Source organism: Ovis canadensis, chromosome 19 (assembly GCF_042477335.2).
Source record: "Ovis canadensis isolate MfBH-ARS-UI-01 breed Bighorn chromosome 19, ARS-UI_OviCan_v2, whole genome shotgun sequence".
Classification (NCBI taxonomy): domain Eukaryota; kingdom Metazoa; phylum Chordata; class Mammalia; order Artiodactyla; family Bovidae; genus Ovis; species Ovis canadensis.
This window is the reverse complement of record NC_091263.1, coordinates 66,681,462-66,701,924: the sequence shown is the minus strand read 5'-3', so window position 1 is coordinate 66,701,924 and position 20,463 is coordinate 66,681,462. Positions and strand designations below refer to the sequence as shown.

General features: G+C 46.0%; 1 protein-coding gene across 1 annotated transcript in view; it reads right to left on the bottom strand.

Annotated features, from left to right (window-relative positions):
• Nucleotides 1–1,652: 1,652 nt before the first annotated feature.
• The window catches only part of SMARCC1 (SWI/SNF related BAF chromatin remodeling complex subunit C1), a 123,748-nt gene continuing 104,937 nt past the window's right edge, over nt 1,653–20,463 (bottom strand). Inside the window, exons 27-28 of the mRNA XM_069561576.1 lie at nt 6,660–6,836; nt 1,653–4,108 (exon numbers count right to left, since the gene is read on the bottom strand). Of these exons, the coding sequence (XP_069417677.1) occupies nt 4,011–4,108; nt 6,660–6,836 (275 nt within the window). The 3' untranslated portion in view covers nt 1,653–4,010. The remainder of the gene's footprint in view (nt 4,109–6,659; nt 6,837–20,463) is intronic.

The following is a 20,463-nucleotide window of genomic DNA, read 5'->3' as shown; positions in this document are numbered from 1 at the left end:
GTATGTGGTGGTATCAGGTGGCTGCCAGCAACCAGGCATCTGGCTGATCCACATGGGTTTGTAAGGGCCTGGAAAGGCCTCTGGAGGCAGAAAGGAGTAAAGATGGCTCCAGTTCTGCAGGGCAAGCCAGAAGCAAGATGGGGGGCCACACAAAGTTCTCTGCCGCTGGTGTCCCCTCACAGCTGGAGTAGGGAAGGGTGGCCTGAGAGAAGAGGTAGTTACGATTAATTCAGAAAACTTTGTTTTGGCTGATTCTTTGGACTCTCTCTTCTACCCTTTTAGTCATCCTCTGGGAATTGAAGGTCAACCCTCAGTTTAACCAAACCTTGAAGGACAGAAATCATGAAGAACATTTAATTCACAGACTATGCACATTATCCCCCAAGAAACGACTATACCGTTCCTTTTTGCTTCGTGGACACCTGGCACTATAGAACCTCTTGACGGTCTGGTATTCCCCAGACCATATACGTTATCCCCCATTTCTACCTACAAAAACTTAAGTGACCTGGAGTGCAGGGGTCTTGCCTTACCTTATTCATAATTATGACTGTATGCCGTTCTAGTGCCTGCTACACAACAGGCTCTCAAATGTTTATGAGACTAGTGGGCTCACAGAGTGACTGTCAGAAACTGCAGAGAGCTTGCTCTATCATACAACTTTCTTAACCAGGAATCCTCAAAGGGTAGTCCCAAGACCCATCAGAGTTCCCTGAGAATCTGTTAAAAAGGCAGAATTTCAGAATGGCCCCCAGACAGACCTGCTGAATCAGAAGCTTTGAGGATGGGGCCCAGAAGCTTGTATGTTAACAAAGTTGTAGATGTTCCTGATCTGCACCAAAGTTGGAAAAACTGCTGTTCTTAATTGCATTTGGGGGCGGGAGGTGGTTATTCCACAGAAAGGATTCGGGGAACCTGTGGAAACTTAGTTAACTGTACAAGTCTTAGTGTGTTCTAAAAAGAATTCACACCCAGGTTGATAGACCAGTCTTTCGTCTGAATCAAGGATTAACATCACTCATCACCCCGAGAGGAGTGGACGAGTCCTGTGAGACCCAGCTGGTTCCAGCACTCTTCCACTGGAGGGAAGGGTCGAATAGGTCAGAAAGCACAGCACCATCAGCTAACATAATTTCACGAAGGACCAAGTGTCCACTTCCTGGGAGACAAAGAATCTGCTTCTTTTGCTTCGCTGGGTTCACAACCATCTTGAAAGCACTGTTTCTGTTTTTTGTGCAGGGCCTGCACCTGTGGGTGCTCAAGGGCCGGCCATGAGAATGTGCCAGAGTTCACAGAATCATCAGCCCTCAGTGCCTGCCTCTGACTTGGGGATGTCTAAACTGCGACCTGACCAACATTCTCTTGTGCACCAAGCAGAACTACCACTCTGCTGGAGGTGCCAAGATGCTGGCCATCTTTCCTGAAGAATATCCACTCATGTCTCTTCAGTTTGACCACGGAAATTAACAATGCGCCAGGAACACTCAACCAGACATTCCTTAAGCCTCATGAAGGTGAGAAGGTGGCCAGTCAGTCAGGAAACTCAAGCCACTGAACTTTAACTAATGACCAAGACGAGGTGAGGCTGAATGTTGAGATTCCTCCCAGGACACATGAAGAAACTGATACGAACGCAGAGAATGGGACCAGAATCCAGAAATGATGTTCCATTTATTCACTGAAAAAGAGGGAGATTAGGCCTTCTTGATCAATTTCTTCCAGTCTCCCCAAACTCCCTCCCTTCACTTTTCCAAAATAACACACTGAGAAACATTTTTGTACAAAAACCACGTATTATTCCCCCCCTCACAAAATCGGGTGGCTGTATTACAGGAACAAAACCAGATCAAAGACATAAAAAGAAAAAGTCACCACTTATACTGAAACACAACAGTGTTAAGAATTCAGGTATTCTGTAGAATTATTACCAGCATAGTTAAAATATTTCCACCTGGATCTTTTAAATTTGAAAGTGATCACATTAAAGACCTGAGGTTGCAAGAGACCACAGTATGAACCAGAACTCCATCTTCCTTTAAAGACCTCAGTGGAAAAGGTATTTGGAATGAGTTTCCTTTGGGAAAGACTGGCGGGAAAATTCAGAAAACCCTGGCCATTGTCGAAAGGCACTGGGGTCTTTCTGGAGTCGAAAGCAATGGAATTAAACTCCAGTAGGAACAAGCTCATTTCCACTCCAACAGTCTGGAATAAACTCACAGAAGGAACAAGGTCTCCTTGGTTCCAGTACTCTGATGGTGACCAGGGCCACCTGGTTAGAGGTAACACCTGAGGGTTTGAAAGGCAAATCTTAATTGTGGTTTGATTTTTTTTTTGCTTTCTGATATTAAGGAAAAAGGTTCTAAGGTGTTTTATAAACACCTTCCCACACCCTCACACATGTAAAGCTTTATAGAATGTATAGAAAAGATATCCAAAAGATGTTCCACTTTGCATTCTAAAGGAAACTGCCACTTGAGAATGTGAAGGGGCCAGGTGCTTCGGAAACCAAGCTCAACCCAAAACACTGTTTCCCCACCCATGGAAGGATAGAGGAGAGGGAAGACAGACAAGAAGAGAAAACCAAGAACTCTCAAGTCACTCATCAGGAGGGGTAGAAATGGGCTCATATTAAGGCATTTTTGTGGCTCTTCCTCTGGAATGGCATTCCACTCTCCCAGCCCGAGCACCTCACCCTCAAACCATGATGCTTTGATTGCCAAGTGAGTTCCCTGGTACCCACAGCATCTCCTTGACAACCAACCATGTGATAGATGGAATGTGAGATCTCAGACGGGGAAGGGAGAAGGTATGAGAGGCTGCTGGTCTTGCCCCACTTCTCCAATCCCACCCCAAACCTAAAGTACCGCTTCACTAAATCCCACTCACCCTGACTACTTCAAGAGGTAGTTTGGGGACCTGTAACCCCAGCCAACCTAACCAAGTCCATGAGCTAAACTCAGCACTATCTACTTTTTTTTTTCTTTAAGTTTTTTCTTTCTTGTAAAGAGGGAGAAAAAAGAATGCACACAAAGCAGTGAACAGTGGGCTAGATTCACTGGATGACCATTGCCCAAGACCCTCAGAACGTTCCTGGTGGGAAAGTTCCCTAGACTCAGGGAACTCAGGAATGCCTCCCAAATCGCAGCCCTCAAAGCTTACACTGCTTACACTTTTGACAAAAACAAAATGCCCACCCCCTCCCCTAGCAATCAAACAAACCGTCTGCATAGAAAACCAGAACCAGTGGGCCAGGGCAAGGAGTGGATCTCTTCTAAAGCTTGTGCTCTCCCCTACCAGGGATAAAAGGGGGTGTTCTGCCAGGCAGGCTGGAGGCTCTCATGGTCCTCACTAAGGATAACATTGGGGGGGTCACTTTTCCCCATCTCTTTAAATTTTGGTGCGTCCATGTGTGGCAAAAGTCTCATGAAACTTCACCATCAGCACCATTCTTAGCTCAGATAAGCAGAAATAAGGTCACTTACAATGCCTTAAGGTTTGTCCCCTCTGGCTATCCCCTCTGCCCATCAATATTTTTTGGTTCCTATTAACTTAGGATGCTCTCCTTTAAAGCAATAATGACCAAAAGGAAAAAAAAAGAAAAGTGATAATGATTATAAAGCATTATCCATATAAGCATAAGACAAAGCAAAAACAGAACAAAACTGCAGGAGAGCAAAAAATGATACAGACATAGACCACTAACGTTGACAGGACCTGCAGACACACTGTCAGCATACCCCACAGCGGGTCAGGGAGACGCCAGGTATTTCAGGGCGACCAGGACACACTGGCAGCAGTGGCTTCCCCTTGAGTGCTGGAGGAGGACTAACACAGCAGGTGTCAGAGCACGGAGAGGGGTGGCAAGAGGAATGGGGAAAAGTCAGGGTGCGTGCTTGGGGCTGTGAGAAGAAAACTCCTGAAAGAAACCCAAGGAAGCGGAGGAACACAAGTCTTGTCATCCCCACTCCAGCTGGGGGCACTGGGCGCGGACGTCCCCTGTGTCTTTCGGGCTACGGTGCAGCTGAGGCTGGTGGGCCAGGAGCGGGAGGTGGAGGGCCTCCGTCCGCAGGTGCTGGAGGTGGTGGCTGCTGCTGCGGCGGAGGGGGATCTGCAAACACATCCAAAAGGAACTTGTCATTGCCGGAAACACAAGGGGCCTGGGCAAGAGCCCATGCAGAGAAACAGGACTTATAAAGGAAGTTTCTTTATGGCCTGTGAGGCACGGCTGCTGCTGAGGGCTACATGGGGCGGTCCACCTGAACCTCCATGTCACCACCTGTGTGGCTCCCCTGACCCACGCGGCTCGGGGGTGCGGAGGTGTCTGAGTCCGCCCCACTCTCAATCCCTCCAGACCTTTGCAGAACTTAATTATATTTTGATTTTATCATTATCTTAATGGTTCTCACTGCTAATTCTCTCTCTTCAGTTAAATGATAAGCTCCTTCCTGGACAAGTTCTGTGTCTTCTTTGCGTTCTCTCAGAGTGCCTAGCCTAGCTGGGGACGAAACTGCCTATCAGAAACTGCTGGCTTTTATGAACTGTCTCCACCAGGGTCACAGAGATTGACTTGAGGCAGCGGCCAACAAGCTGGATAGCCTGGAGAGGCCCCGCAACTCCTGAACTGTAGTCTTTAAATTTTTGGCCAAAACTAGGTCAGGTCCTGAAGGGAACAATTAGGAAAGGAGCTCTTTCCTATTTCTACTTTGACTGCTTTAGTGTACAAAGCAACCACAGAGATACTTCAATCCAGGGTTTTAAAAACTTCAAGATTTTGCCAGGGATGAAAACGAATTAAACAATTAAAGCACCTCCTTGCTTACCAGCTAATTCATCCAACCTTCCCCTCAGGAGGTGTCCACCCAATTGCTAAGGCTCTTCAAAGCGTTTTGAAGCCCACCGATTTACTCCCTAGTGTCACCTTTCAGGGGAGCAAAGTAAGGCCTGAAGAGGGAAGTGACTTGCCTGATGAGGCCTGCCCAATGCCCTGAAGCCAAATCAGCAGCTCAGGATCCCTGAAATTCATCTGGGGCAGGAAGCGATGGGGAGCACCCCAAACATTCCACACCCTCAAGGTACTGCACTGAGGGCCCTTCAGGATGGAATCATGTATACAAATCAGGTGTTATCAGCAGGACAGGACAGTGGTAAAGACCAATGATATTATGTTTGCAACGGGGATGGCAGCGTGGTCAACCCTCCCAGTCAGCCAGCACATTTTTACACTGCCTGTGGGGCAGCAAGGCTAGGAAAAGAGGTACGCACTAGACTATGATCTCTGATCCTTGATGTAACAACAAAGATCGCTTAAAAAAAAAGTTTTATTTATTTGGTTGTACCGGATCATTAGCTGCAGGATCATGCATTAGTTGCATGCAGGATCATTAGTTGCAGCATGTGGGATCTAGTTCCCTGACCAGGGATCAAACCCGGGCCCCGTGCACTGGGAGCGCAGTATTAGCCACTGGACCACCAAGGAAGTCCCTCGTTTCTCAACTGTGATCCTGTACTGACCTGGCTCAAGTGCTGTCTTTCTTCTGTGCACCTAAATCTGTCCTTGTTCCTAGGGGTCCAATGAGAAAGGAGATGCACCTGTGTTGATGGCACTTGTCTCCTGGCCCTAGGAAGTCTCCCAGAGAACTATAGTGAGCTCAAGCCACTCAATAGCCTTGTGTAACTTACGGTAAATCCTACACTACTATCCATTTGTTCATGTTTTATTTTCCCAACTAAAGCTCCTGGAGGCCGGGAATACCTCTGCATCCTAGCTCTCTGTATTGTATTATAAATTCATTATTATTACTTTATGTTTTTGTATTATAAATACATTATCATTTTATTATAAGCTGTATTACTATAAACAAACAGGGGCTGACTCCACCTCATGAGAACCCAGGTCCTCCTCTAAAAGGACCTGGGATCACAGATGTGGCGGGGTACATGGCCACTGTCAGCTGCATTTTGGAATCATTACCATGGTCCACAGGGTAAGAGGGCAGGCCAGGCTCTGATGCACCCCTTTGGAGGCCAGGGTTGGAGCAGAACAAGGGTTCCATGGCAAAACCGAGCTGGTTTTGCACACTGCCACAGACACTGTTCATCAGCATATGTGCCCGCTCGATGGAGCCCGCTAAGACTTCAAACTCCTTCTCAACACAGCCCTGAATACTCTTTTCTAAGTCTAAGCAGCCACTACCAATATATTGGACAAAAACTTATTATTATTCTTGCCCTAAACCAGACTCTATTCTTTTCTTTACACTTACCTCTTTTAAATCCTGAATCCATAAAAGGCTCCTGTACAGAAAATAACTACCAGTAGTTCTGTGTATCGACTCAGATTCAAATTAGATAGCCTCAAACAGGCATGGGTGAGGTGTGCCCTTGGCCTTGCCAGAGCCCTTGGTGTCACGAATGCATCCACGAAGGCTATGGAAGGCTCCTGACTAACTGGGAGCACTCTGTGCTCACCACCTGGGTACCTATCCACCAGGGATGCTGAAGCGCAATGACCAAAGCCCAGGTTTCAGAAGCGCCCCTCACAGGCCATCCTGTCCAGGGATCTGTCACACCCCAGAAGGAACAAACGGTGCTTGCCTCCCTTGTGTACAGCTCTCCCCAAAAGTCCCGAGGGTAGTGCCTCCCCCCACCTGGGTACTTACACATGCCGTTAGGTGCCGTGAGGGGTACCCGGGGTCCTAAGATGTTTCCTGGGATTGGAGGCATACCAGGAGGGGTGGGGCCACTCCCAGGGGGGTGGATGCTGGCTGCAACGGTGGGCATCATGCGGCCTGGCATGGGCTGCCCAGGCATCATGGAACCTGGGCCTGGTATCTGACCTGTGGAGGGAGAGTCAGAGTACTAAGGTAAGGAAGACAGGAATCAACTCACTGCCCGAGAGTGCTAAATACAGACAGATATCTAACCTCCAAAAGGATTGAAAGATCGACAGAACAATAATCTGGAATAATCTGTCTAGCTTTTAATTCAGGGTGGGGTCGGGGACATGGAGGGATGGCATGGAGGGAGGCAGCTCTGTGGCGTCGACGACTACCCTAAACCCTGGTATAGGCAGGTAGTTTTAAGATGCTTTTACCAAAAAAAATCCTAACAGAAAGCATTCACTCTGGTGAGTTTGGGTGAACAATGGATTGTCAAATATCTTCCTGAGGACACGAAATACCAAGCACGGACCACAGGGAATGGAGGGCTTACCAGCAAGTTAGTGCACAGTCTAAGAACTGAAGCTCAGTCCAGACTGAGCTTCACGCACAGGCTATCTGGGAAGGTATGCCTGGAAGGGGATTGGTCATTACCATGAAATCACCATTAAAAAGGGATTCTAATTGGAAGTCTCAAGTCCTTTTCACACACAAAATATCTCTCGCTCCGCCCCCAGCCATGAAGCACTGGCCCTGGAAAACCACGGTGGGGGAGACACACGAGGGACAGACAACTCCTTCGTCTCTTTCTGTTGCTCTGATGTCAAACACGGGAGACGCTGGACACAAGAACGGTGAAGCACCTCCTGTGTTCAGCCTCACACTGAACCTGCAGAACTTTCAGCACACTCTTCCTGAAAAGAACCAGACAGTAAATATTTGGACTTCACAGGTCATATGGCCTCTGTCACAACTTTTCAACTTGGCTACTGTAGCATGAAGACAGAGAATGTGCAACAAATAAGTTTTGCTGTTGTTTAGTCACTGTCCAACTCATTCGCAACCCATGGACGGTAGCCTGCCAGGCTCCTCTGTCCATGGGACTCTCCAGGCAAGAACAATGGAGTGGGTTGCCATTTCATCCTCCAAGGGATCTTCCCGACACAGGATCTTCCCAAACTCGTGTCTCCTGCGTTGGCAGGTGGATTTGTTGTACCACTGAGCCACCAGGGAAGCCATACCAAATAGGTGACATGTATTATAATACACCCTTATGGACTCTGAAATGTGAATTTCCCATAATTTTCATGTGACATAAACATTTTTTAGTTTTCTCCAACTACTTAAACTGCAAAAGCCATTCTTATCTTATGGCCCCTACAAACACAGGAGATAGACCAGATTTGGTTTGATTAGCCAATCCTGCCTTTTAATTTCAATTTCAAAAAGAAAAGCAAGGACTGGCTAAACTACAAACAAATGAAATTAAAAGATGCTTGCTCCTTGGAAAGAAAGCTATAACAAAGAGAGACAATATATTAAAAAGCAGAGGTATAACTGTCAACAAAGGTGTGTATAGATAGAGCTATGATTTTTCCAGCAGTCATGAATGGATGTGAGAGTTGGATCAAAAGAAGGCTGAGCATCAAAGAACTGATCCTTTCCAACTGTGGTCCTGGAGAAGACTCTTGAGAGTTCTTTGGAATGCAAAAAGATCAAACCAGCCAAAATCCTAAAGGAAATCAACCCTGAAGACTAAATGGAAGGACTGATGCTGAAGTTGAAGCTCCAATACTTTGGCTGCCTGATGGGAAAAGCCGACTCATCGGAAAAGACCCTGATGCTGGGAAAGATTGAAGGCAAAAAGAGAAAGGGGTAGCAGAGGATGAGATGGTTAGACAGCATCACTGACTCAATGGACATCAGTTCAGTTCAGTTCAGTCACTCAGTCGTGTCCAACTCTGCGACCCCATGAATCGTAGCACGCCAGGCCTCCCTGTCCATCACCAACTCCCAGAGTTCACTCAGACTCACGTCCATCGAGTCAGTGATGCCATCCAGCCATCTCATCCTCGGTCGTCCCCTTCTCCTCCTGCCCCCAATCCCTCCCAGCATCAGAGTCTTTTCCAATGAGTCAACTCTTCGCATGAGGTGGCCAAAGTACTGGAGCTTCGGCTTCAGCATCATTCCTTCCAAAGAAATCCCAGGGCTGATCTCCTTCAGAATGGACTGGTTGGATCTCCCTGCAGTCCAAGGGACTCTCAAGAGTCTTTTCCAACACCACAGTTCAAAAGCATCAATTCTTCGGTGCTCAGCTTTCTTCACAGTCCAACTCTCACATCCATACATGACCACTGGAAAAACCATAGCCTTGACTAGACAGACCTTTGTTGACAAAGTAATGTCTCTGTTTTTCAATATGCTATCTAGGTTGGTCATAACTTTCCTTCCAAGGAGTAAGCATCTTTTAATTTCATGGCTGCAGTCACCATCTGCAGTGATTCTAGAGCCCCCCAAAATAAAGTCTAACACTGTTTCCCCATCTATTTCCCATGAAGTGATGGGACCGGATGCCATGATCTTTGTTTTCTGAATGTTGAGCTTTAAGTCAACTTTTTCACTCTCCACTTTCACTTTCATCAAGAGGCTTTTTAGTTCCTCTTCACTTTCTGCCATAAGGGTGTTGTCATCTGCATATCTGAGGTTACTGATATTTCTCCCAGCAATCTTGATTCCAGCTTGTGCTTCTTTTAGCCCAGTGTTTCTCATGATGTACTCTGCATAAATGAGTTTGAGCAAACTCTGGGGGTACAGGAGGAGAGAAGAACCTGGCATGCTGCAGTTCATGGGGCCATAAAGAATCAGACATGACTCAAACAACTTAGCACGAACACACACTACCAGAAATCTAACTGGCAACTAACACAGGTAGAGCAGGAGAGGAGACAGCTCAAGTGAAGAGCTCTTTAGCAGTGCTTAGAAGAGGGCCTGTCTTAACAAAGACAAAGCTTTAAGCCTCACACCATCTATTTCCAGTGTCTGTTCCCTGAGCCAGGAGTCAGAGAGAGAAGCCTTTTACTACAGGGTATCCATGAAGAGAACCTCAGTGAAACACAAGAGGCAAGAAGAGAGGTGGTCCATTGTCTCTGGGGGACTTTTTTTTTTTTTAATTTTTTAAAATATTGATTTTAAAAATATTGATTCCTGTGGCTACACTTGGTCTTAGTCGCGGCATGTGGGATCTAGTAATTTGACCAGGGATTCAACCTGGCTCCCTGCACTAGGAGCATGGAGGTCCACTGGTCCACCAGGAAAATCCCAAGATTGCTTTTTAAAAAACATAATACATTGGCCTTATGCCTCAGAATAAACAGGAGAGCAAGTCTGGGGCTCTGGGGGACCCCTGCTCTCTTATGCAATCTGAGGAAGTGCAGAAGAGCCCCAGGGGTCTTCTCCACATGCTGGAGAACGAGTTGATCAAATCTTCTTAGAGAAAGCAAGAGTAGCTGCTGAGCTGACATGACTGCCACCCTCACACCACTGAACGTGTCATTAAAGCTGCTGGGGCCTGGGCCACAGGGCGAGGACAGATTTAGGCAGTGCTGAAGTCTATCCATGGAGAGGGTGACGCAGAGATGAAAGACAGAAAGGCCAAGTGCCCTACAAGCCATACAAAGAATGAGGACACATGAAGGGTAGGCAGGCAAACCAAGGGAAAACTATGGAAGGAGCAAGCGAACAAACTTGATACCTTGTGGCTAATTAAGACCAATCTGTGGACAATTTAGGATTTTGGATGATGTGTATACAAACTGATGCAGGAGAATTAGGAACAGCATAACAGGAGACTAAAGTAAGCACAAGGCCTAGCCTGAGTTACAGAGTCAGAAGATAATATGAATGTTGTTTCATTTATATGCAGCCTCTTCATACTTGGGCTTTCCTGGTGGCTCACAGGTTAAAGCGCCTGCCTGGAATGCAGGAGACCTGGGTTCGATCCCTGGGTCGGGAAGATCCCCTGGAGAAGGAAATGGCATCCCACTCCAGTACTCTTGAACTGGAGAACCCCATGGAGGGAGGAGCCTGGCAGGCTACAGTCCATGGTGTCGCAAAGAGTGGAACGCGACTGAGCGACTTTCACTTTCACTTTCTTCATACTTGCCCTCCCCTCTGAGATAACTACATCACCTTACTATCTACCACCTGCAGTACATGTAGGAGTAATGAGCTCAAAAGATTATTTTAAAAAAACTCCCAGGTTAGAACTAAGCTGTCCATGCTTGGTCTGTCTACACGAATCAAGGCACAAGGGACTGGATGAGTCAAGCACACAGAATGAGGTGAAAGACCTGGCCAGTAAGGCTACAGGGGGCTGGCTAAAGGGTTCTGGAGAAGCGCCTGATTTTCTGTGTGATGTAAAGCGATAAGGAGGGATGGGGAGAGGTGCCTTTGGTGGCTCAGTGGTAAAGAATCTGCCTGCCAGTGAAGGAGCCATGGGTGTGATCCCTGGTCCAGGAAGACCCCACATGCCCTGGAGCAACTAAGCCTGTGAGCCACAACTACTGACCCCACGCTCTAGAGCCGGGGAGCCACAACTACTGAAGCTCTTGCACCCTAGGGCCCATGCTCAGCAACAGAAAAGCCGAGAAGCCCATGCACCACAACTAGAGAGTAACTCCCATGAGCTGCAACTAAAGAAAGCCCACATGCGGCAACGAAGACCCAGCACAGCCTTAAAGAAATGTCTTTCTTTTTTTTTTTAAAGAAGGAATGCAGAGGAGTCTGAGTCTAGAAGAGCTTTTGCAGAGAAGTAGGGGCTGAATGAGGGCAAGTTGAGCAGAAAAGAGCTGGGAACAGCACCCTACAGGCATCCTGGAGATGGAGGAGAGAATGAGGAAGAGGAAGGGGGCAAGCATGAAGTTGAGAAGGAGAAAAAATGGGACTCTGGCATCTGACTGGCATGTGCAGTGCAGAGAACGGGGAAGGACTTTCACTCTGCAGTCAGGAGGTACATGACTGGCTGCCATTCCAGTGGAACGCTGAGATGGGGTGAAGGGAAGGCGCAGAACCCTCAAAGTTTCCAATGGGAGGTAAGCAGCACACACAGAGCCTCATTATTCTGAGAATTAGGGTCAGTCCTCTGGAACTCTCCCAGTTTCCTTCTTACCACACACGTGCGAGGTCATTACTAAACACAAGGCTTTGTTTCCCACTCTCTGAATCTCATTACTGTTGTCATATACTCGCTCAGTCTCGTCTGACTCTTTGCAACCCCATGGACTGCAGCCCACCAGGTTCCTCTGTCCATGGGATTTCTGTGGCAAGAGTACTGAAGTGAGTTGCCATCTTCCTCTCCAGGGGATCTTTCAGACCGAGGGACTGAACTTGTATCTCCTGCTTGGCAGGCGGATTCTTTACCGGTGAGCCACCTAGGAAACTCTCCGTCTCTACTGATTCTCTACTGGTATTCCAGGTGGCGAGCAGGGAGAGAAGAGAGATCTTTGCTGTTGTTGGGTACAGGAGGCCTAATTTGAGTCCAGACCTACAAAATCTCAACCTGGAGATGAAAGAACCCTTTTAATGGACTTGCTGTGATGAATGGAAGCTGTTCACTAGAGCAGATAATACAGCTCATGGTTGTTAATGGGTACAGACTGCCCCCTTCTACCCAGTTCAACCTGGACAAGAGGCCTTTGAGCAAGTTAGGAAGAACATTTTGCCAGCCCTTCTCAGATCTCTCTCTCTGGAAAACTGACATTAGAGCACTGAAGAATGCCTTTACAAAAAGGTCAGACTGAGTAAGGGAGAAATAAAGAAGGAAGAGCACAGACCAGGTGTATGCTAAGTGAACGGACACATAACTGCTCAGTGCTAACCATTCTTATCTGCAGCAGCACAAAAGAGTTTTCTACTGTGATATCTTGAGCAAGGTAGTTGCTCAGTCACGTCTGACTCTTTGTGACCCCATGGACTATAAAGACCATGGAATTCTCCAGGCCAGAATACTGGGGTGGGTAGCCTTTTCCTTCTCCAGGGGATCGTCCCAACCCAGGGATCGAACCCAAGTCTCTCACATTGCAGGCAGATTCTTTACCAGCTGAGCCACAAGGGAAGCCCAAGAATACTGGAGTGGGTAGCCTATCCCTTCTCCAGTGGATCTTCCCAACCCAGGAATCAAACTGGGGTCTCCTGCATTGCAGGCGGATGCTTCACCAACTGAGCTAGCAGGGAAGCCCCAGGGAAAGCAGAGATGAACGAGACTGCAAACTGAGCAGTGCGGTCTCCACTTCACGCTGACCTAGATGAGCGGTTCTGGACAAGCTGTTTAAGATGACCCAAGCCTCAGTTTCCTGAGATTACTATAAACAGCAATGCTAAATACATGCTGTACTCTAGCATCCAGTTCTCTGTACCATCAGGGAAATGGTTTGTTATGATGCCTTACTATGTCTATGGCTCTGACTTATGAGAGGAAGAACAAACATTCTCAAGTTAGAGTAGATAGCAGCTCAGAAAAAGTTAAGAGATTTCTTTACAGTCTTCAAACTTTTAAGAGGAATCAGATCCAAGTCTTTTGATTCTAAATCTAATTCTTTACCATACTATTCTGTGCTCAAATCCAACAGGTCATGTGAAAGGACTTCATGTACCAGTCAGCATTAAAAAAAAAATGATATAAACTGTAATTCCAAGCACCATGTTTTCTTCTTCACTGTATCAACAGTAAAGCGACTGCTCTGCCTCCTGCAATATATAACTCTAACAAACATACTTGCTAGCACCTTGCAGTGGGTGGGATGGTGGCCTCCAAACACATACACATACATTCTAATACCTGGAACCTGTAAATGTAACCGTATTTGGAAAAAGCATCTTTGCAGATTTTAGCTGAGGATCTTGCAGTCACCCTAGATTATCTCGGTGGGCCCTACATCCAATGCTGAGTGTCCTCATAAGGGACACATGGAGGAAAAGACACAGGGACAGGAAGGAAGATAAAGATGGAGTAAAGAGAGGTGTGGCCATAAGCCAAGGAAAGCTACCAGCTACCAGAAGCTGGAAGAGGCAAGGAACAGATCTCCCTGAGAGCTCCTGGAGGGAAGCATGACCTTGCTCCAGCAGCTCCCAGAAATGTGAAACCCCTACATTTCTGTTCCTATGAGTTACCATGTTTATGAAAGGGGAAGACAAAGACTTGAGTAGCTCATCCAATGTCATAAGTAAGGGAGCCTGGCTCTGACCTAGGGGCTCTGGCTCCAGACATGGTGCCCGTAACACAGAGCACTCTGAGGATGAAAGTGTGGAGCATCCGTCTTCCAGTAGACTATATGATGGAAACCCTGTTGCACTAAACACTTAGCTCCAGAAACAGTCTTGGAGAGAGGGGAATCAGTGGCACATTAACACAGACGCACAGGCTTCCCTGGTGGCTCAGATGGTAAAGGATCTGCCTGGAATGCAGAAGACGCGGATTCCATCCCTGGGTCGGGAAGATCCCCCGGAGAATCCCATGGACAGAATCCCCACTCCAGCATTCTTGCCTGGAGAATCCCATGGACAGAGGAGCCTCATGGGCTACAGTCCATGGGGTCGCAAAAAGTTGAACACGACTGAGCAACTGACATTTTCAACTTTCACAAGGTGCTATCTACTAAAGCAACACTGGGATAAGCTGTAAGTGCTGCTTCCAAGCCACCTGCTCAGAGGCAGTGGGTGACTCCTCTATTACCCTAAATCTGTATAACAACAAGCTGGGCCAGGGGCACTCTAGGCTTTTAAGACCAAACTATATACCCAACAGCTGGAAAACAAAACAACAAACCCTTTCTTTTGCAATAAATCCTGAAGCTTTCTGTACAACAGAGTTCCTCTATCCTCCTGTCATAAACAGAGCCATAAAGCCACCGGAGTACTGGTATTTAAGGTATGAGAAGACGATGGCTCCTTGGGAAGAGCTGGCAACAGAAAGGGAGGACTAGAGGAACAACAGTGTACTTCTGCTTGTGGGACTTTGCACAGACAGACATTCCTCAGGAAAGCAAGGAACACTATGAGTGAGGCAATGTCTCTGTGCCATCCGGAGGCGCTGGTGTGCCCAGGGCAGTGGATTTAGAGAACAGATAGCGAGGAGACAGAATGCTGCTGAGTTGGGGTGTGTCACTTGCAGGCAATGACAGGGATCTCATGGAATCTTTCAGGCTTTTAGAAAGACTGAAAGAGAGGGCCCAGACTATAATTAAGGAAATGAAGTCTCAGAGAGGCAATGGAATTTGGTCCCAAGTCACAAGGAACAAGGGACTGAGCTGTCTGACCCCAAGGTTCATTGTCCTTTCCTGTACATCATCCTGCCTTAGAAGGGTATTCCTTTCCCTGGAAAAGCTGATTTCTAAGGACAAAATTTGAAGAGGGGTAGAGTTTAAGAGGACTGAGGAGAAGCCAAAAACCAACTTCTTATAAGTCAACCCCTGTCCTTTTGCGATCTAAATGTCCTTGGCTTTTCTGGTTTTTGATATAGGTCTCATTCTTAAGTGGATGACAAGATGTGAAGGCATTTCATTTTTACTGAACATTAAGAAGTCTGGCTCACAGGTACCCAAAATGAATGGGGCAGGCCTTACCAAACAAAATAAAGGGTGTGGGCATGTATTTTTATTAAGGGAAAAAAAAAAAAAAAAACTCAGGTGCTTCCTTTTCCAGTAGAGAGGGAGGTGAGAGAGAGATGTGGCTTCAGAACAGCAGCATCAAAGCATAAACTGGTGGGAGTCTGACCTACATACGAGATTTTTTTTTTTTTAAGCAGTAGGCATCTGAAGCCTGAAAAATTGGAAGGTTTGCTAAAATTAGGCTTTGCCTCGTGGAAAAACTCCTCTCACTCTCAGGTTTATTAGACCTTATACTGAAGTGTCATAGCCATCACACTCAACAGAGTATCATCTAAGGACTTCATATTTATTCTCTGGGATGGGAGAGGCAGGTGGGTAAAAGAACACAAAACAACGAAAGGGAAGCCATGAACTTCCAACCAGAAGCACATTTCCTTGCTGTTTCTAACCACCCACAACACACCCGCTGGCGAGTCCCCCAGAGAACGGAAATAACCATGAGGGCCAAGTGAGGGGAAGCTGGGGCTCCCCGGAGGCAGCTTCCGGGAGGGGGGAGGCCCACAGACGCTCTTTGTTGAAGACTGTGCCCTCACTGTTCTCTCTGTGGGGATAACCTGCCACTCCGGAAAGCGGCACGGCAGCCTTGTTATCACATGATGCGAGCAGGACCCAAGGCACCGCAGATAATAAAAACTTGGCTGCCGTGATGAGCTGGTCCAGTTCCCTTTTCAGTGTGGGGCTCTGAGTTGGGGGGAGACAAGAGGCTAGGAAGTAGTGAGTGACTGTAATCCTTTCCTGAGCGCTACTTCCCACAGGGAGGGTTGTGTAAGTGGATCTAACGTGGGGGCCTGAAAGTCAAGTGCTTAATGCCTTGCTTGGAAATTTCATTGAACAACCAGTATTTTATTCATTGATGCAAAATATTCTAGTTTTATTATTAACACATCTCTATCATCCCTGAGTTCTCACTAGATCAGATCAATTCCTACTCTGATTGGGGGGGGGGGCGCACTTCTAAAAATTCTTACACTATTAATGAGGAAATGATACAGGTTATTTAAGCCAACATGTCCTTTTCTCTCCATTTTTCACATACAGAAACACAAAAAAAGGCTTCCCCAATGCAGGCGGCTCACTCCAGATCCGTGAGGCATGAATACTCAAGAGCACCTCATTTACTATTAAAAGCCCAAGGGGAAGGCAGAGCTTACACTGCACTCACATCCTAGATTTTTAGGCAATCTCCCTAAAATACACTTGGCCCTCTGTTCCTCCGTATCCATGGGATCGGCATCTGCGGGTATGGAGGGCTGACTGTATTCACTGTTCAGTATCATTTTCTTTAAGAGACGTGTGCATCTATGGATACTCATGCACCTCTGACTGGGGTCCCGAACCAACCCCTGGTGGAAACTGAGGGATGACTTTAGGTGCCAAGGCCCCTGGGGCAGACACCCTACAGTAACACGTGTCCTCCTTGATCACAATCAAGAACACCCCAGGGAAGAGCAGCCACTACCCCACCATGCTCCTTGGCTCCCCATGTGCTGTCATGAATGCAACGGGCCAGGGCTGTGGGCAAGCATGTGTTCAAGAACTGCTGGCTGCCATGCCTCTTTCATCTGTGCCAATTGAGAAAGGCAGTCGTGCAGGAAGAACTAGTTATGGCTTTAATTTTCGAATCACTTCTATGAGATCAAACTGTGTTTCAATTTAAATGAAAAGACAAAGTGCAGTGCTGTGTATTTTATGAAGATTGACAAAACATAAGTGTGGTATAAGGACGGCTATGGGCACCTCCAGTTTCCACCTGCCAACTGTACACTGGAGATTCTTCCTTTGACTTTTCATTTGATGAAAACAAATCATCTTTGGACACTTTATCAGGGAGAAGAACAAAACCTACAAAAAGCTAGAGTTCGCAGGTGAGTAAGGGGTACGACCAAATAGTAAGAGCCCAAGAAGACAGATAGCAGCAAACAGATGTACTCTGTATACAAAAATTCTAAGCACATGAATGAATTAAAGGGGTGGATGGAAGGACTGCAGAGGTACAAACTAAATGGAATATTTACAGGTGTTGATGTACACTAGCCCCTCTGGTGCTTGGGCCCAAAAGGGCTTGACAGTCTCACAACACGGAGCCATATTTTAATGGGTTCTACCGTGAACTGATGGCCAATTATGTGGAGAAAGATTACATGTGTTTTATCTACGAAATAACATAAATTCTATGAAGTCAGAGAGCTGGACAAAGTCACCACTTTCCCAACTTTGCTGGTTTTTAGAGGCTGATTTTTCTCCTTCCTTCACACACCATAAATTCTGGCCAAATACCAAAAGCTAGTCTACTGACCTGGATAATTACTCCTAGCTTATAGCATAAATGTTGCAGCCTGCTAATTTTTCTAAACCTAGGAAATATTAGTCAGAAGGACTATATTCACAGTTATGAACTTACACCTGTGACAAATAAGAGACTAAAGTTGTTCTCCACCTAAAATATTACAGACTCCCTCACTTGCCTTAATACAAAAAGCCCCTTTAGCCAGTTTCTAGAATCTGGTGTACCAGACTTAGCTGTTAAAACCAGTCTTTTCTGAACTGCTAATATTAAGTTAGCTTTTAATTAGCGGGTTCAATTTATTATTCATAATTTTACTTTCCAACACATCTGATTTTTATACTTAAACTCCAAAGCAACCCCACAAAAGGGGAAACTATGGAAAATGACCACCTTGAGGTGGTGGAACTCTTGTACCCTAAGGGAGAGAATGTAAACTGGCATTACCATTTTGGCAAAATTTTGGCAGCATCAACTAATGTGAATACATGGATTTCCTAAGACTCATTCTAGGCACATGACAAATTTCACTACTTCAGGGCGCACACAACAGAAATGTATACCAATGCCTCGAAAAGACAAGGGCAAATGCATGTTCACAGCAGCACTATTTCTAATAACTAAAATGGAAAAGAATCGAGCATCCATCAACAGGAGAATGGATCATGGTATATAACAAATCATGGCAGAGCCACACAGTGGAACACGTGCAGTAAGAAGAAAGAGCAAATCTATGACCAGTCGTGATGATGCAGATGCATCTCACATCCGCAGTGTCGAGTGAAAGAAGCCAAACCGACAACAACCAGGACGAGAGCCCATCCAGGCATCATTCACCACCAGCCCAACTGGTCTATGGTGTTGGACTTCATGAGGGGTCTTCTGAGTGTTGGTTACAAAGGTATGTTCTCTTTGTTAAAAATCATCAAGCATTTACTAGGGCTAGTGCATTTTTTCATATGTATGTTACCTTTCAATAAAAAAATTTTCAAGAAAAGAGGGACTTTCTTGGCAGTTCAGCGATTAAGGCTTCACACCTCCACTGCAGGGGGTGTGGGTGCGATCCCTGGTTGGGGAACTAAGCTCTCACATACCACATGGCAGAGAGAATAGCTTGGCACAGAAACACTCTCATTACACACACAATGATCCTTTTCTTCCAAATTCACTTAAGAAAAGCCTATTTCTCTAAGTAAAAAGAGAAACATAACCTATCTGTGTTCTTCAGACTATTTTACGAACTCTAGTTTTTCGCCACTGTCTCCCTGAAAGAATATAGCTGTATCTGAGTCTATTACCAATCCCCTTGGTCCTCCATCACAGGAAGGGGAGTCGTGATATCACTTTGCAATAAGAGGGAGTCCGGCAGGAAGCCTGGCTCCGTTGTGCGGCAAGGCAACATAGCCTTGACATGCATTAGTTCTTCCCTTCTAAAGGGAGGACAGTGGAAGTAAGTAAAAATACTGTGGGTGAAGGGCCTGGCATACAAACACCTGTTCTCCCCAGGATGTAATTTAGAAAAAAAGGCAGAAGGATACTTCTTCTAAATGCAGATGGTGGAGAACTTCCTGAGAAATTCTGTGAATAGTTACTGTGGATGGTGATGCTTCAACACCATTAAGAACAAATGCCACAGCAAATCTCTTCTTAAACATTTATCCCAAGAGTTTAAAGAAAAACTTAAAATAACTGTTTTTGAAAAAAAATCACTTTGGGATCATCATTCTGTTAAGCATTGATAGCTTCTAACATGTTAGAAACTTAGATTTTAAGACCCACTCAAGCAGACAGACAGAAGGACTGAGAAGTAAAGCAATCCTGTGTCATGAGCCTGGCAGACTTCTGAAACTATCTCCACAAACGTCATACAGATCAAGCAGCCAGTCTAATAGTGGTAGTAAACTCCACAAGTGCAGAGTGTGTGTGTATGTGCGTGTGCGTGCATGCGTGAAAGAGAAAGAGCGAGAGAGAAAGCCCCATTTTTGGGTCAAGCCAATAAAAACTAATGCCTAAACATGTTTGGGGCTGTAAAGTAAAAATTCATGTTGGTAACATAAACTGTCAGATCGTAGTTGTTTCAGTCATGGCTTTCCCAGGCAAACATACCTTGTTTATTTCTATGAGATTTAGAAATTCCGCCATTTGAGAAGTCAGGTCAACTGACATTAGTAACAATGAGAATCTTCTCAGGCTTCCAAGGATCTTTCTATTTTTATTTCACCTGAGCTCTGCACGCCTTGGCCAGAGAGCCTGCATCCCACCCTAGAAAGTACAGACTTTGGCCCTGGAGGCACCTGACACATTCCCATAAAGTACCTAAAAAATCTTACAGGAAGACTGTTGCTAGAGCAATATAGTACACCACACAGCCACATATTACCTTACAGGAAGGGAAGGAATATGGGGAGAGATGCTGCAGTTAAAGGTACATTTTAAGTTTTAATGATGTCAGTAGTTAAGTTTGAAAGAATTGTGAGCTCGACTTTCAAGGTGGTAAAAAGCTGCCAACTTGAAGGGCACCCATGAACTAAAAGATGGGACAATCTCAGAATGAAAATGAGTAAGGTCCATAACATTGAAACACATAAAAATACAGGACATACAAATTCACAATACTAAAAGCATACACACGCAACAGAAAAATCCTTATCGGTCACCTTTGGAGACTCTTTGTAGGGGAGTGGAGGGGTGGCTTGGGGGAGGAGGGAGGACTCATTATTCAGATGATTGATAAATAAAGGGAAAGAATGAAGCATTTATCCAGGCTTTCTTGCAAGGACTGATTTTCAGGGTAATAAAATGACTGGTGAATAAAAGCTTTTGTAACAAAAGAATCACTGCTAACAAATCACTGAAT